This window comes from Salvelinus fontinalis, unplaced genomic scaffold, assembly GCF_029448725.1.
Source record: "Salvelinus fontinalis isolate EN_2023a unplaced genomic scaffold, ASM2944872v1 scaffold_0242, whole genome shotgun sequence".
NCBI lineage: Eukaryota > Metazoa > Chordata > Actinopteri > Salmoniformes > Salmonidae > Salvelinus > Salvelinus fontinalis.
Window position 1 is genome coordinate 58,767 of NW_026600451.1, and position 17,584 is coordinate 76,350.

General features: G+C 47.7%; 1 protein-coding gene across 3 annotated transcripts in view; it reads right to left on the reverse strand.

Moving 5' to 3' along the window:
• LOC129844864 (dmX-like protein 2) overlaps positions 1 to 17,584 on the reverse strand; it is a 134,477-nt gene that overhangs the window by 49,980 nt on the left and 66,913 nt on the right. For all 3 annotated transcript variants that reach the window (XM_055913024.1, XM_055913023.1, XM_055913026.1), the window contains 9 exons: positions 17,131 to 17,321; positions 16,849 to 16,988; positions 16,363 to 16,448; positions 12,562 to 12,763; positions 12,034 to 12,151; positions 10,811 to 10,876; positions 4,962 to 5,048; positions 3,862 to 3,983; positions 3,625 to 3,769 (listed from right to left, as the gene is read on the reverse strand). In XM_055913024.1, the coding sequence (XP_055768999.1) occupies positions 3,625 to 3,769; positions 3,862 to 3,983; positions 4,962 to 5,048; positions 10,811 to 10,876; positions 12,034 to 12,151; positions 12,562 to 12,763; positions 16,363 to 16,448; positions 16,849 to 16,988; positions 17,131 to 17,321 (1,157 nt within the window). The remainder of the gene's footprint in view (positions 1 to 3,624; positions 3,770 to 3,861; positions 3,984 to 4,961; positions 5,049 to 10,810; positions 10,877 to 12,033; positions 12,152 to 12,561; positions 12,764 to 16,362; positions 16,449 to 16,848; positions 16,989 to 17,130; positions 17,322 to 17,584) is intronic.

Genomic DNA, 17,584 nt, shown 5'->3' on the forward strand with positions numbered 1-17,584 from the left:
ACAATGACGTCTAACGTTAAAAGAAGAACGTTTGCCTGCTTGCTTTAAACCGTACTGTCTTACAGTACTCTGATGAGTTCTGCTGCACATATTTCCTATGACACCAGAGCAGTGTGGGGAGAGACGATAGGTTTTCATAATAAACAGACAGGACCTTGAGTTGAGTGGTGAGCTGTGAGCCAGACAGTACTCAGGAGTGAAACCTCCGTCCTAGCCTGTGTCCCTCTACAGGCCAGACTACTACCTCTCTCACTGGACTACACTGCACTGACAAGTTCAAAGTAAATGGAAAGTATGAAAGGAGATACTGTACCTTTCAACTGAAATGTCAAAAGTTTGGGGTCACTTAGAAATGTCCTTGTTTTTGAAAGAAACATTTTTTTTTGTCCATTAAAATAACATCAAATTGATCAGTAATACAGTGTAGTCATTGTTAATGTTGTAAATGACTATTATAGCTGGAAAAGGCAGATTTTTATGGAATATCTACATAGGCATACAGAGGCCCATTATCAGCAACCATCACTCCTGTGTTCCAATGGCATGTTGTTTTAGCCAATCCAAGTTTATCATTTTAAAAGGCTAATTGATCATTAGAAAACCATTTTGCAATTATGTTAGCATAGCTGAAAACTGTTGTTCTAATTAAAGAAGCAATAAAACTGGCCTCCTCACATTAGTGCTGCCTTTGATACCATCGATCACCACATTCTTTTGGAGAGATTGGAAACACAAATTGGTCTACACGGACAAGTTCTGGCCTGGTTTAGATCTTATCTGTCGGAAAGATATCAGTTTGTCTCTGTGAATGGTTTGTCCTCTGACAAATCAACGGTACATTTCGGTGTTCCTCAAGGTTCCGTTTTAGGACCACTATTGTTTTCACTATATATTTTACCTCTTGGGGATGTCATTCGAAAACATAATGTTAACATTCACTGCTATGCGGATGACACACAGCTGTACATTTCAATGAAACATGGTGAAGCCCCAAAATTGCCCTCGCTAGAAGCCTGTGTTTCAGACATAAGGAAGTGGATGGCTGAAAACGTTCTACTTTTAAACTCGGACAAAACAGAGATGCTTGTTCTAGGTCCTAGGAAACAAAGAGATCTTCTGTTGAATCTGACAATTAATCTTGATGGTTGTAAAGTCGTCTCAAATAAAACTGTGAAGGACCTCGGCGTTACTCTGGACCCTGATCTCTCTTTTGACGAACATATCAAGACAGCTTTTTTCCATCTAGGTAACATTGCAAAAATCAGAAATGTTCTGTCCAAAAATGATGCAGAAAAATTCATCCATGCTTTTGTTACTTCTAGGTTAGACTACTGCAATGCTCTACTTTCCGGCTACCCGGATAGAGCACTAAATACATTTCAGTTAATGCTAAATACGGCTGCTAGAATCCTGACTAGAACCCCCCCAAAAATGTATCATATTACTCCAGTGCTAGCCTCCCTACACTGGCTTCCTGTTAAGGCAAGGGCTGATTTCAAGGTTTTACTGCTAACCTATAAAGCGTTACATGGGCTTGCTCCTACCTATCTTTCCGAGTTGGTCCTGCCGTACATACCTACACGTACGCTACGGTCACAAGACGCAGGCCTCCTAATTGTCCCTAGCATTTCTAAGCAAACAGCTGGAGGCAGGGCTTTCTCCTATAGATCTCCATTTTTATGTAATGGTCTGCCTACCCATGTGAGAGACACAGACTTGGTCCCAACCTTTAAGTCTTTACTGAAGACTTATCTCTTCAGTGGGTCATATGATTGAGTGTAGTCAGGCCCAGGAGTGTGAAGGTGAACGGAAAGGCTCTGGAGCAACGAACCGCCCTTGCTGTCTCTGCCTGGCCGGTTCCCCTCTCTCCACTGGGATTCTCTGCCTCTAACCCTATTACAGGGGCTGAGTCACTGGCTTACTGGTGCTCTTTCATGCCGTCCCTAGGAGGGGTGCGTCGAGTCACTGACGTGATCTTCCTGTCTGGGTTGGCGCCCCCCCTTGGGTTGTGCCGTGGCGGAGATCTTTGTGGGGTATACTCGGCCTCGTCTCAGGATGGTAAGTTGGTGGTTGAAGATATCCGCCACGGCACAACCCAAGATATGTCGGGGGGCTAAGGTCAGTCTGTTATATCTGGAGTACTTCTCCTGTCTTATCTGGTGTCCTGTGTGAATTTAAGTATGCTCTCTCTAATTCTCTCTTTCTTTCTCTCTCTCGGAGGACCTGAGCCCTAGGACCATGCCTCAGGACGACCTGACATGATGACTCCTTGCTGTCCCCAATCCACCTGGCCGTGCTGCTGCTCCAGTTTCAACTGTTCTGCCTGCGGCTATGGAACCCTGACCTGTTCACCGGATGTGCTACCTGTCCCAGACCTGCTGTTTTCAACTCTCTGGAGACCGCTGGAGCGGTAGAGATACTCTTAATGATCAGCTATGAAAAGCCAACTGACATTTACTCCTGAGGTGCTGACTTGCTGCACCCTCGACAACTACTGTGATTATTATTATTTAACCATGCTGGTCATTTATGAACATTTGAACATCTTGGCCATGTTCTATTATAATCTCCACCCGGTACAGCCAGAAGAGGAATGGCCACCCCTTATAGCCTGGTTCCTCTCTAGGTTTCTTCCTAGGTTTTGGCCTTTCTAGGAAGTTTTTCCTAGCCACCGTGCTTCTACACCTGCATTGCTTGCTGTTTGGGGTTTTAGGCTGGGTTTCTGTACAGCACTTTGAGATATCAGCTGATGTACGAATTTCTCCCATGGAATAGCCTTAATTTCTCAGAACAAGAATATACTGACGAGTTTCAGAAGAAAGTCCTTTGTTTCTGGACATTTTTAGCCTGTAATCAAACCCACACATGCCGATGCTCCACATACTCAACTAGTCTAAAGAAGGCCAGTTTTATTGCTTCTTTAAATCAGAACAACAGTTTTCAGCTGTGCTAACATAATTGCAAAATGGTTTTCTAATGATCAATTAGTATCTTAAAATGATAAATTTGGATTAGCTAACACAACGTGCCATTGGAACACAGGAGTGATGGTTGCTGATAATGGGCCTCTGTACGCCTGTGTAGATATTCCCCCAACAATCTGCCGTTTCCAGCTACAATAGTCATTTACAACATTAACAATGTCGACACTGTATTTCTGATCAATTTGATGTTATTTTAATGGACAAAAAATTGGCTTTTCTTTCAAAAACAAGGAAATGTTTAAGTGGCCCCAAACTTTTGAACAGTAGTGTATATATATATATATATAAACACATACTGTATGTGTGTGTGTGTGTGTGTGTGTGTGTGTGTGTGTGTGTGTGTGTGTGTGTGTGTGTGTGTGTGTATACTATGCATCTGTGTATGTGTGAGTGACTGGAGGATGTTTTGTGTGTGTATGTGTGTGAGTGAGTCAGTGAGTGAGTGAGTGAGTGAGTGAGTGAGTGAGTGAGTGAGTGAGTGAGTGAGTCAGTGAGTCAGTGAGTCAGTGAGTCAGTGAGTGAGTGAGTGAGTGAGTGAGTGAGTGAGTGTATGTGAGTGAGTGAGTGAGTGAGTGAGTGAGTGAGTGAGTGAGTGAGTGAGTGAGTGAGTGAGTGACTGGAGGATGTTTGTGTGTCGTACCACACTAGCTCCCATGCTGGTCTGCCCACTCCCCAGCCAGGGCATGGATGCAGAGGCTGCCATGTCTTTGGGGTTGAAGTGGGACGGGGTAGAGGAGGCCTGGGCAACGTTAGTGTGGGAAGAACGGTAGTCCACGTCATCAGAACTGAGGAGAGAAAGAAGTCCAACACAATGTGTGTGTGTGTGTGTATATGTGTGTGTGTATGTGTGTGTGTGTGTGTAACATAGTGTACTGACCTGTGTGACTCCTTGTCAAAGTCCTCTCCTATCCAGGTGTAGGGCTGAGCAGCTAACAGAGTGGACACATCAACCTCCTGCACGTCGTGAGTGGACGCCAGCACTATCTCATTGGTGTTAGCCTGGAGGGGGGAGGGAGAGAAGAGGGGAGGAGGGGACGAGGGAGGGAGAGAAGAGGGAGGAGGGGACGAGGGAGAGAAGAGGGAGGAGGGGACGAGGGAGGGAGAGAAGAGAGGCCAGTAAATGTATACCACATAATCTGAATGAGTAGAAGAGATATTCCAACAGAAACATTTAGATGTGGTGTACTGTGTGTTAACCCCCCTAAGGCCGATGTCCACGCCCATGTGGAAATCTATTTAGCATAATACACAAATCCATCAGTTTAAGTTAGAGATATCATTTTTTTTGCATTGGATGTGTCCACCGCATCCACCTATGTAACACTTCCGCATTTGGGGTGAAAGGTGACAGAGTTAGAGCAGTATTTGTCAGACCATTAGACATCCGAAAATCGGTATTCTCACAAAATCGTCTGGAGCGACGGAACGGTTTGGCCTAAAAATCTCTTTACGGAGGAGACTCTCAGGAACACGATGGTGCTCTCCGTTTTGCTCTACGTCCCCCACAAGCGTGTTGGAACTGGTCTGAAGCCGTAACTGCCGATCTGCCAACTTCTGTCTGTAGGGTCCCAACAGTTTGGGCTAAACACTGATCTGTGTAAAGGTGAGACTCTCAGGAACACGTATATATGGTATGTTCTGCTCTAGGACGTCCACAGGTCTCACAAGTCCAGTCTGAAAGTCCCCCGGTACCAGTTTAAAATCATTTATGGAAGTATATTTGGAGATTTAGATTGATTTAGTGAAAAAAATAAGGGATTAAATCAATGTAAAAAAAGTATAAAATTAGACAGGGCTTAGACTGTTATATGTTAACTGGTGGCCTTATTGGCCAGTCTAATGGAATCCACTCTACTCATTCATCTCTATGGTGTCGAAGTCTAAAACCTGACGAACATGGCACCTGAATGTCAAACTACATCAAATGGGAAAGCTTTGTGTGTGTGTGTGTCTTTGTGCACTGCAGATGTCTCTCACCCTGTTGATGGCGAAGGCCATGATGATGTCAGACTCCTTGTGGATGATCTTAGCATTCCTTCCTGGATAGCCCAAGTCTCCCTCCACCTGGAACACATTATCACAGCACCCGCCATTATTTAGTACACCTGGTACATCCATACTGTACACAGACACACAATATCTTAGCATACACAACTGTTACATACACACACACAGCCACACGCTATCACAGCACCCCTACACTGACACACAGCCACACGCCATCACAACACCCCTACACTGACACACGCCATCACAACACCCATACACTGACACACAGCCACACGCCATCACAACACCCCTACACTGACACACAGCCACACGCCATCACAACACCCCTACACTGACACACAGCCACACGCCATCACAACACCCCTACACTGACACACAACCACACGCCATCACAACACCCCTACACTGACACACAGCCACACGCCACCACACCACCCATACACTGACACACAACCACACGCTATCACAACACCCCTACACTGACACACAGCCACACGCCATCACAACACCCTACACTGCCACACAGCCACACGCCATCACAACACCCATACACTGCCACACAGCCACACGCCACCACCCATACACTGCCACACAGCCACACGCCACCACCCATACACTGCCACACAGCCACACACTATCATAACACCCCTACACTGACACACAGCCACACGCCACCACCCATACACTGACACACAGCCACACGCCATCACAACACCCCTACACTGAAACACAGCCACACGCCATCACAACACCCCTACACTGAAACACAGCCACACGCTATCACAGCACCCCTACACTGACACACAGCCACACGCCATCACAACACCCCTACACTGACACACAGCCACACGCCATCACAACACCCCTACACTGACACACAGCCACACGCCACCACCCATACACTGACACACAACCACACACTATCACAACACCCCTACACTGACACACAGCCACACGCCACCCCCCATACACTGACACACAGCCACACGCCATCACAACATCCCTACACTGAAACACAGCCACACGCCATCACAACACCCCTACACTGACACACAGCCACACGCCATCACAACACCCCTACACTGACACACAACCACACGCTATCACAACACCCATACACTGACACACAGCCACACGCCATCACAACACCCATACACTGACACACAGCCACACGCCATCACAACACCCATACACTGACACACAGCCACACACCATCACAACACCCCTACACTGACACACAGCCACACGCCACCACACCACCCATACACTGACACACAGCCACACGCCACCACACCACCCATACACTGACACACAGCCACACGCCACCACACCACCCATACACTGACACACAAACACACGCCACCACACCACCCCTACACTGACACACAGCCACACGCCACCACACCACCCATACACTGACACACAGCCACACGCCACCACACCACCCATACACTGACACACAAACACACGCTATCACAACACCCATACACTGACACACAGCCACACGCCACCACCCATACACTGACACACAGCCACACGCCATCACAACATCCCTACACTGAAACACAGCCACACGCCATCACAACACCCCTACACTGACACACAGCCACACGCCATCACAACACCCATACACTGACACACAGCCACACGCCATCACAACACCCCTACACTGACACAGCCACACGCCATCACAACACCCCTACACTGACACACAGCCACACGCCATCACAACACCCCAACACTGACACACAGCCACACGCCATCACAACACCCCTACACTGACACACAGCCACCCGCCATCACAACACCCCTACACTGACACACAAACACACGCTATCACAACACCCATACACTGACACACAGCCACACGCCATCACAACACCCCTACACTGACACAGCCACACGCCATCACAACACCCCTACACTGACACACAGCCACACGCCATCACAACACCCCTACACTGACACACAGCCAAACGCCATCACAACACCCCTACACTGACACACAGCCAAACGCCATCACAACACCCCTACACTGACACACAGCCACACGCCATCACAACACCCCTACACTGACACACAGCCAAACGCCATCACAACACCCCTACACTGACACACAGCAACACGCCATCACAACACCCATACACTGACACACAGCCAAACGCCATCACAACACCCCTACACTGACACACAGCCACACGCCATCACAACACCCATACACTGACACACAGCCACACGCCATCACAACACCCCTACACTGACACACAGCCACACGCCATCACAACACCCTACACTGCCACACAGCCACACGCCATCACAACACCCTACACTGCCACACAGCCACACGCCATCACAACACCCCTACACTGACACACAGCAACACGCCATCACAACACCCATACACTGACACACAGCCAAACGCCATCACAACACCCCTACACTGACACACAGCCACACGCCATCACAACACCCCTACACTGACACACAGCCACACGCCATCACAACACCCCTACACTGACACACAGCCACACGCCATCACAACACCCATACACTGACACACAGCCACACGCCATCACAACACCCCTACACTGACACACAGCCACACGCCATCACAACACCCTACACTGCCACACAGCCACACGCCATCACAACACCCATACACTGACACACAGCCAAACGCCATCACAACACCCCTACACTGACACACAGCAACACGCCATCACAACACCCATACACTGACACACAGCCAAACGCCATCACAACACCCCTACACTGACACACAGCCACACGCCATCACAACACCCCTACACTGACACACAGCCACACGCCATCACAACACCCATACACTGACACACAGCCACACGCCATCACAACACCCATACACTGCCACACAGCCACCACAACACCCCTACAGACACACAGCCACACGCCATCACAACACCCCTACACTGCCACACGCCATCACAACACCCATACACTGCCACACAGCCACACGCCATCACAACACCCATACACTGACCCACAGCCACACGCCATCACAACACCCCTACACTGAAACACAGCCACACGCCATCACAACACCCATACACTGCCACACGCCATCACAACACCCCTACACTGACCCACAGCCACACGCAGCAATGACACAGTGAGCACTCAGTGAGAACATGCAGGTTAGGTCCACGTGACACCTCTCTGTCAGAGCTGGAAGAGGAGTTGGAATAAGTCATTATTACAGAGGGGGATGATAGTATTGAGGAAGAGATGAAGAGGAGCTGGAATAAGTCATTATTACAGAGGGGGATGATAGTATTGAGGAAGAGATGAAGAGGAAGAATGGGTCCAGCAGCAGAAGAATGACAGACTTTAGGCCCAGCTATAGAAGGAATGACCAGACAGAGACAGACCGTGTGTTAGTGGTGAGGTGAAACATGATTTCTGGAAAACCCTAGTAGTGTTGGGTTAGTGAGTAGTAATGGTGAGGTGAAGCTCTGGAAAACCCGAGTAGTGTTGGGTTAGTGAGTAGTAATGGTGAGGTGAAGCTCTGGAAAACCCCTGGTAGTGTTGGGTTAGTGAGTTGTAATGGTGAGGTGAAGCTCTGGAAAACCCTGGTAGTGTTGGGTTAGTGAGTAGTAATGGTGAGGTGAAACATGATTTCTGAAAAACCCGAGTAGTGTTGGGTTAGTGAGCAGTAATGGTGAGGTGAAGCTCTGGAAAACCCTGGTAGTGTTGGGTTAGTGAGTAGTAATGGTGAGGTGAAGCTCTGGAAAACCCTGGTAGTGTTGGGTTAGTGAGTAGTAATGGTGAGGTGAAGCTCTGGAAAACCCTGGTAGTGGTGGGTTAGTGAGTAGTAATGGTGTGGTGAAACATGATTTCTGGAAAACCCTAGTAGTGTTGGGTTAGTGAGTAGTAATGGTGAGGTGTAGCTCTGGAAAACCCTAGTAGTGTTGGGTTAGTGAGTAGTAATGGTGAGGTGTAGCTCTGGAAAACCCTGGTAGTGTTGGGTTAGTGAGTAGTAATGGTGAGGTGTAGCTCTGGAAACCCCTGGTAGTGTTGGGTTAGTGAGTAGTAATGGTGAGGTGTAGCTCTGGAAACCCCTGGTAGTGTTGGGTTAGTGAGTAGTAATGGTGAGGTGTAGCTCTGGAAAACCCTGGTAGTGTTGGGTTAGTGAGTAGTAATGGTGAGGTGTAGCTCTGGTAAACCCTGGTAGTGTTGGGTTAGTGAGTAGTAATGGTGAGGTGAAGTTCTGGAAAACCCTAGTAGTGTTGGGTTAGTGAGTAGTAATGGTGAGGTGAAGCTCTGGAAAACCCTGGTAGTGTTGGGTTAGTGAGTAGTAATGGTGAGGTGTAGCTCTGGAAAACCCTGGTAGTGTTGGGTTAGTGAGTAGTAATGGTGAGGTGAGGCATGATTTCTGAAAAACCCGAGTAGTGTTGGGTTAGTGAGCAGTAATGGTGAGGTGAAGCTCTGGAAAACCCTGGTAGTGTTGGGTTAGTGAGTAGTAATGGTGAGGTGAAGCTCTGGAAAACCCTGGTAGTGTTGGGTTAGTGAGTAGTAATGGTGAGGTGTAGCTCTGGAAAACCCTGGTAGTGTTGGGTTAGTGAGTAGTAATGGTGAGGTGTAGCTCTGGTAAACCCTGGTAGTGTTGGGTTAGTGAGTAGTAATGGTGAGGTGAAGCTCTGGAAACCCCTGGTAGTGTTGGGTTAGTGAGTAGTAATGGTGAGGTGTAGCTCTGGAAAACCCTAGTAGTGTTGGGTTAGTGAGTAGTAATGGTGAGGTGTAGCTCTGGTAAACCCTGGTAGTGTTGGGTTAGTGAGTAGTAATGGTGAGGTGAAGTTCTGGAAAACCCTAGTAGTGTTGGGTTAGTGAGTAGTAATGGTGAGGTGAAGCTCTGGAAAACCCTGGTAGTGTTGGGTTAGTGAGTAGTAATGGTGAGGTGTAGCTCTGGAAAACCCTAGTAGTGTTGGGTTAGTGAGTAGTAATGGTGAGGTGTAGCTCTGGAAAACCCTAGTAGTGTTGGGTTAGTGAGTAGTAATGGTAAGGTGTAGCTCTGGAAAACCCTAGTAGTGTTGGGTTAGTGAGTAGTAATGGTGAGGTGAAGCTCTGGAAAACCCTGGTAGTGTTGGGTTAGTGAGTAGTAATGGTGAGGTGTAGCTCTGGAAAACCCTAGTAGTGTTGGGTTAGTGAGTAGTAATGGTGAGGTGAAGCTCTGGAAAACCCTGGTAGTGTTGGGTTAGTGAGTAGTAATGGTGAGGTGTAGCTCTGGAAAACCCTGGTAGTGTTGGGTTGGTGAGTAGTAATGGTGAGGTGAAGCTCTGGAAAACCCTGGTAGTGTTGGGTTAGTGAGTAGTAATGGTGAGGTGTAGCTCTGGAAAACCCTGGTAGTGTTGGGTTAGTGAGTAGTAATGGTGAGGTGAAGCTCTGGAAAACCCTGGTAGTGTTGGGTTAGTGAGTAGTAATGGTGAGGTGTAGCTCTGGAAAACCCTGGTAGTGTTGGGTTAGTGAGTAGTAATGGTGAGGTGAAGCTCTGGAAAACCCTGGTAGTGTTGGGTTAGTGAGTAGTAATGGTGAGGTGTAGCTCTGGAAAACCCTGGTAGTGTTGGGTTGGTGAGTAGTAATGGTGAGGTGAAGCTCTGGAAAACCCTGGTAGTGTTGGGTTAGTGAGTAGTAATGGTGAGGTGTAGCTCTGGAAAACCCTGGTAGTGTTGGGTTAGTGAGTAGTAATGGTGAGGTGAAGCATGCCAAGCGGTGATTAGGAGACTTTCACAGTCCTGAGCAGGTACCAGTTCATACTGTACAGACAGACACCTTGATACTACCTTGTTGGACCTGAGAGCTCCAGATACACAGTTTGGGCTGAGGAGATCCATATAGCCTTCAATACACTACACAACACACAAAACACACATGCACAAAACAAACAAAACAGAAAATGAAGAAAACAAAAATGAAAGGGTTGTCTGGATGGTAGATACACGCAGCCACACACACAGTCAGTGTGTCAATACGTGGATGAGGCAAAGGCTTCTCCCAACCCAAACAATGTCCTATCACATGGTAACAGAGTGGAGTGCTGGGGAGACAGGAGACGTCTCTCTCAATGCAATGGCAGTGGGTGGAGGGGAGGGTGGGGCACGGTCTCAACACCAAAGTCTAAATAAACACACCTTAAAGAGTCTAGTTACTGGAAGTCAGCTATAAGGTTCCTCTTCAGTTTGAAATCTCATCTTTACCTTTCTACTCAAATCTCAACAAAGCAGGATCTATGTATGTGCTTAGAATTTAGTTTAGAAAGGAGATGCTCCATATAATATGTCTGTCTGTGTTAGTGGATGTCTGCAGACATGATAATGAACAGTTTAATAATAATAATACTAATAATAGAGGTGATGATAGTAGTAGTGATGGTGTGCAGACATCACAGAATTCTCTGTTCTTGATTACACAATACAAGGCCGTCAAAACCATAATAATAACAACAGAAGTGTGTGTGTGTGTGTGTGTGTGTGTGTGTGTGTGTGTGTGTGTGTGTGTGTGTGTGTGTGTGTGTGTGTGTGTGTGTGTGTGATATACACTACTCTTCAGAAGTTAAATTAACTGGGCCATAATGTACAAAATAAATTATGGACCTTACTCAAAATACAGGATATATAAAATATAAATCAATTCAATTTGGGGTTTGAAGAACTATTGTTGTGAAGATGATTCTAAGGACACATCCAGACAGATGATGTTGGAGTGCTGGAGGAGGTAACACTATGTAAAACCTGTTTCTCACTAGTTACCTGCTATGTACTCATTAACACGTTAGGTGACATACTGACACCTTTCTGAATACACTTATTTAATCATTAACAAGTTAGGTGCTATAATGACAACTTTCTGAATCCACCTTGAAACATATGACCATTTGACTTGTTTAATGTGTAAGTAATAACCAGGTAAATGAAGGACGCCTGATGTATGAGACCAGACATGCTGTAGGGGAAGTGGAGGGACAGACAGACACAGATTGTACCAGGGGTCCAGTTTAGCTCGTTACCTCGCTCTGCTTCCTCTTCTTAGTGAAGACATAGCGAATCAGAGTCTCCTGAAGAACTTCCTGTTTCACCAGGTAGTGCCAGAGACGCCTCGCAGGAAACGAAATGTGGTTCTTATTCCTGGAACACGAGACACACACACAGAAACATGTGAGAACATGTGTGTGTGTGTGTGTGTGTGTGTGTGTAGACTATGTTCTCTGTGTGTGTGTGTAGTCTATGTTCTGTGTGTGTGTAGTCTATGTTCTGCGTGTGTGTGTGTGTAGTCTATGTTCTGTGTGTGTGTGTGTGTAGTCTATGTATCTGTGTAGTCTATGTATCTGTGTAGTCTATGTATCTGTGTAGTCTATGTATCTGTGTAGTCTATGTATCTGTGTAGTCTATGTATCTGTGTAGTCTATGTATCTGTGTAGTCTATGTATCTGTGTAGTCTATGTATCTGTGTAGTCTATGTATCTGTGTAGTCTATGTATCTGTGTAGTCTATGTATCTGTGTAGTCTATGTATCTGTGTGTGTGAATAATACCCACTTGAAAGGTGTGTTGTCAGGCTCCAGCATGGCCTTGTGTCTCAGTATGGCGGGCCCCCCTCCTGTGCTGAGGTCAGTGGGGTAGGTGTTGATGTAGTTGGGAGGAGGACCATCAAACTTGTTCATCCTCTCCTGGAGTATGGTCTCCCAGTTCTCTAGTGTCTTCAGCACAGCATTCCCCAGAGGAGACGTCACCGGCAGGTCTGATGGAGGGAGGAGAGGACGATAACAGATAGAAAAACTGTTTTGGTTGCGCCGCTCTAGAGAGTGAGTGAGAGAGTGAGTGAGTGAGAGAGTGAGTGAATGAGAGAGTGAGTGAGTGAGTGAGTGAGTGAGTGAGTGAGTGAGTGAGTGAGTGAGTGAGTGAGTGAGTGAGTGAGTGAGTGAGTGAGTGAGTGAGTGAGTGAGTGAGTGAGTGTTGAATATTTTCCCGGTATATTACAATTGTTCCATCCACAGAATAATTAATTTTACTCCCGGGATACCCGGAATATCCCGCCAAAACTGGAAGTGTCATTCAAAAGCATTATAAAGTATAGAAATAGGCCTGTCTGGATGTGATTAGAGCTTTGATCCAAAATTAAACTCTGATGCTACCTGAGCCTGACGAGCCCTACATTAAAGACATTTACTGCCAGAGCCAGAGCCAGGACAGCGGAGTCAATCACCACCTTCCGGAGACACCTGAAACCCCACCTCTTTAAGGAATACCTAAGATAGGATAAAGTAATCCTTCTGACCCCCCCCCCCCCCCCCTTAAAAGATTTAGATGCACTATTGTAAAGTGGCTGTTCCACTGGATGTCATAAGGTGAATGCACCAATTTGTAAGTCGCTCTGGATAAGAGCGTCTGCTAAATGACTTAAATGTAAATGTAAATGTACTGAGCCCTACATTAAAGACATTTACTGAGCCCAACATTAAAGACATTTACTGAGCCCTACATTAAAGACATTTACTGAGCCCAACATTAAAGACATTTACTGAGCCCTACATTAAAGACATTTGCTGAGCCCTACATTAAAGACATTTACTGAGCCCTACATAAAAGACATTTACTGAGCCCTACATAAAAGACATTTACTGAGCCCTACATAAAAGACATTTACTGAGCCCTACATAAAAGACATTTACTGAGCCCTACATAAAATACATTTATTGAGCCCAAGCCCAAAAAAGCCCAAATGATGGTGCCCTTATCCAATACATATATGATATAGTCTACTGCACATTACACACGACAGAAAAACATAAAAGCCCATAGATGTAGCTAGCTATATGCTCTCTCGGCTAATTAAATGAAACTAGCTCCAGTAGGCTAATATTTTTGAGTGTGGACTGTATTACTGTACTGTATTGTATTATACTGTATTACTGGAATTAGGATAGAAATGATAAAGCAGGGAGACATCATGTGATTCTAGTGCAGCACATAACGCCTACAAAGTTACAAGTACAGGCTAGCAAATTAGATTTTAATTCTGAAATTGAATAGGGCCTATTTGTATAATTAGTCAGCTGACCTTTCATAATATTTCCCCTAATGTTACTAGCCTACCTCCTCTTCCTCGATTGTTGCTTTAATCCTTCCTCTCTTTCAACAGTTAAATGAAATAAGTTGTTGTCCTTATCTTCATCATTCTAAAGACATCATTGAGTAATATAGGACCAGAATTAGATGCAGGAGGCTTTCATTTCTCTTCATGAAGATTGAATGGTTATGGGTCTGAATAAATAACTGCTATAACCTACCGCCATCATGAGTTCACTCTTCTTTCAAACTACCTGTGAGTTCTATTGGCTGCTGTATTTAACATTCAGCAAACAAGAGTTAGCGTCCCTCTTCTAACAGTCTATTGGTATAAGAAATGCTAAAATATAATAATGTCCAGCAAACTGCTCTAGTGTAGCTTTTCCTGCATGGGACTCCAAGAGCTGAAGAGCGTTATTTAAGGAGAGGCCAGCGGAGCACAGGTGTGTGCACATTGAGCAAGAGACAAGAGGCTATAAATTACAAGCTTATTATGCATAACCCATCATTCATTAGCTAAATATAAGACTAATACCTCATTGAATGTATTACCTGAAAGAGGTAGGCTATGACATCTATATACAGGGCTATATATCAATCTAGAACAGGATGATCTATTTTGGATGCAATTTGAATGGAGTTGATGGAGAGAGAGAAAGACTGCGCGTGCACTGATTTAAAGCAACGATATTCGAGTGACAGACTGTTTTAAAACTCTGCAGCTACAATACAAAATATATATCTTTACAATTAAGAAATAAGGTGACCCCTGAAAGCCAAATGGAGTTGTGTATATTAGACAACACTTGGTTTTATATTACTGTAATATAGACTATGCTGCAGAAAATACAGGCCTTCCTGTCACAAGAAAACAAGTTACCATGAGATGATAAGTCTACATGCATTATGAACTGTCCCCACCCCGAGACGGGCTCTCTGTCCCCACCCCGAGACGGGCTCTCTGTCCCCACCCAGAGACGGGCTGCCTGTCCCCACCCTGAGACGGGCTGCCTGTCCCCACCCTGAGACGGGCTGCCTGTCCCCACCCTGAGACGGGCTGCCTGTCCCCACCCTGAGACGGGCTGCCTGTCCCCACCCTGAGACGGGCTGCCTGTCCCCACCCTGAGACGGGCTGCCTGTCCCCACCCTGAGACGGGCTGCCTGTCCCCACCCTGAGACGGGCTGCCTGTCCCCACCCTGAGACGGGCTGCCTGTCCCCACCCTGAGACGGGCTGCCTGTCCCCACCCTGAGACGGGCTGCCTGTCCCCACCCTGAGACGGGCTGCCTGTCCCCACCCTGAGACGGGCTGCCTGTCCCCACCCTGAGACGGGCTGCCTGTCCCCACCCTGAGACGGGCTGCCTGTCCCCACCCTGAGACGGGCTGCCTGTCCCCACCCTGAGACGGGCTGCCTGTCCCCACCCTGAGACGGGCTGCCTGTCCCCACCCTGAGACGGGCTGCCTGTCCCCACCCTGAGACGGGCTGCCTGTCCCCACCCTGAGACGGGCTGCCTGTCCCCACCCTGAGACGGGCTGCCTGTCCCCACCCTGAGACGGGCTGCCTGTCCCCACCCTGAGACGGGCTGCCTGTCCCCACCCTGAGACGGGCTGCCTGTCCCCACCCTGAGACGGGCTGCCTGTCCCCACCCTGAGACGGGCTGCCTGTCCCCACCCTAAGACGGGCTGCCTGTCCCCACCCTGAGACGGGCTGCCTGTCCCCACCCTGAGACGGGCTGCCTGTCCCCACCCTGAGACGGGCTGCCTGTCCCCACCCTGAGACGGGCTGTCTGTCCCCACCCTGAGACGGGCTGCCTGTCCCCACCCTGAGACGGGCTGCCTGTCCCCACCCTGAGACGGGCTGTCTGTCCCCACCCTGAGACGGGCTGTCTGTCCCCACCCTGAGACGGGCTGTCTGTCCCCACCCTGAGACGGGCTGTCTGTCCCCACCCTGAGACGGGCTGTCTGTCCCCACCCTGAGACGGGCTGTCTGTCCCCACCCTGAGACGGGCTGTCTGTCCCCACCCTGAGACGGGCTGTCTGTCCCCACCCTGAGTGTTGATGATTCATTATGATGAGGCCATAGAGAAGACCGATTTAGACATCACATATAATTTAACATTTCCATTTCACTCCTTGCTGTTCATATAAATAATTTATTATCATTTACCGGTTTCTCGCAGTTATTTATCCCGGGAAATGGAGTGGTTTTGGGCAGTAAATCCCGGTAAACGGTTTCCTGCCATTCAACCCTAGTGTGTGGGTGTGTGTGTACCTGTGAAGTCCAGTCCAGTGAGAGGGAGGAAGGTCTTGACGTTGTGTAGAGCCAGTTTCACCATGACCAGACGGATCAGAGACCAACTACACACAGAGACAGAGAGGGGAGAGAGGAGAGAGAGGAGAGAGAGGAGGGAGAGGAGGGAGAGAGAGAGATGAGAGAGAAGCGAGAGCGGGGAGAGAGAGAGGAGAGAAGCGAGAGAGGAGAAGTGAGAGGAAAGAGAGGGGAGAGAGAGGAGAGAGGGGAGAGAGAGGAGATAGAAGTGAGAGAGAGAGGAGATAGAAGTGAGAGAGAGAGGAGATAGAAGTGAGAGAGAGAGGAGATAGAGAGAGCATACCATGACATTACAGGTAACATGACAGGGTGTTCAATCTTAGTAAAAAATACTCTGAACAATCAGTGTACCACGGCCCAACACAAAGGGCTGTCCAGAGCTGAACTCTACTTAGATGTCTAATAGGAAAAGGCACAACAATGACACACCTGTATGAGTTGGGGTCAGAGTGTTCAGTCATCTGTGTGTCAGAGAGGAAGGCATCCTCATCATCGTCGTCGTCGTCATCCTCCTCTCCGCTCTCATCTGAGTCGTACAGAGCTCCACTGTCTGACAGGGGCAGGAAGGGCTAGGGGGGAGGAGGAGGAGAGAGAGGAGAGCTTATTTGTTTGTGTCTGTTTTGATGTTTTAATGACTGTATGTACCAACAAATGGTTTGTCAGTGAGCGTATGTATACAGTGATGTTGTGCGGAGCAGCATCACGCCTTACTTTGGCCACAAAGTAGTCCCACATGCTGAGCTCTGGAGGAATGAACTTCTCCCTGTAGGCGGGTCTCTCTGCAGGGACGGGAGGGGGGGTGGCAGGGACCTCCTTTACTGGACGACCAGGAACCAGCATCCTCATATTAAACCTTCGTCTGAGTCTGTCCACATCCTCTGCCAGGGGAGGAGCTGGCACGGCTAGGCGAGGGGATGGTGGGTGTGGGAGAGAGATTGTTAATACATATGTTTTTTATTATCGAAACATTTTTACATGACTGCTGACTTGTAAGAGATGAAGAGGAGTTGATCACTCATCATCGTCTTCATCACCTAGTAGAGCCCAGGAGAGGTTTGGGGGTACAGGAGGAAGGCACAGCACCAGGGTTTAGGCTCAATTCCATTTCAATTCAGGAAACAAACTGAATTGATTGAACTGATTATTGACTCCAGTAACCCTGCAC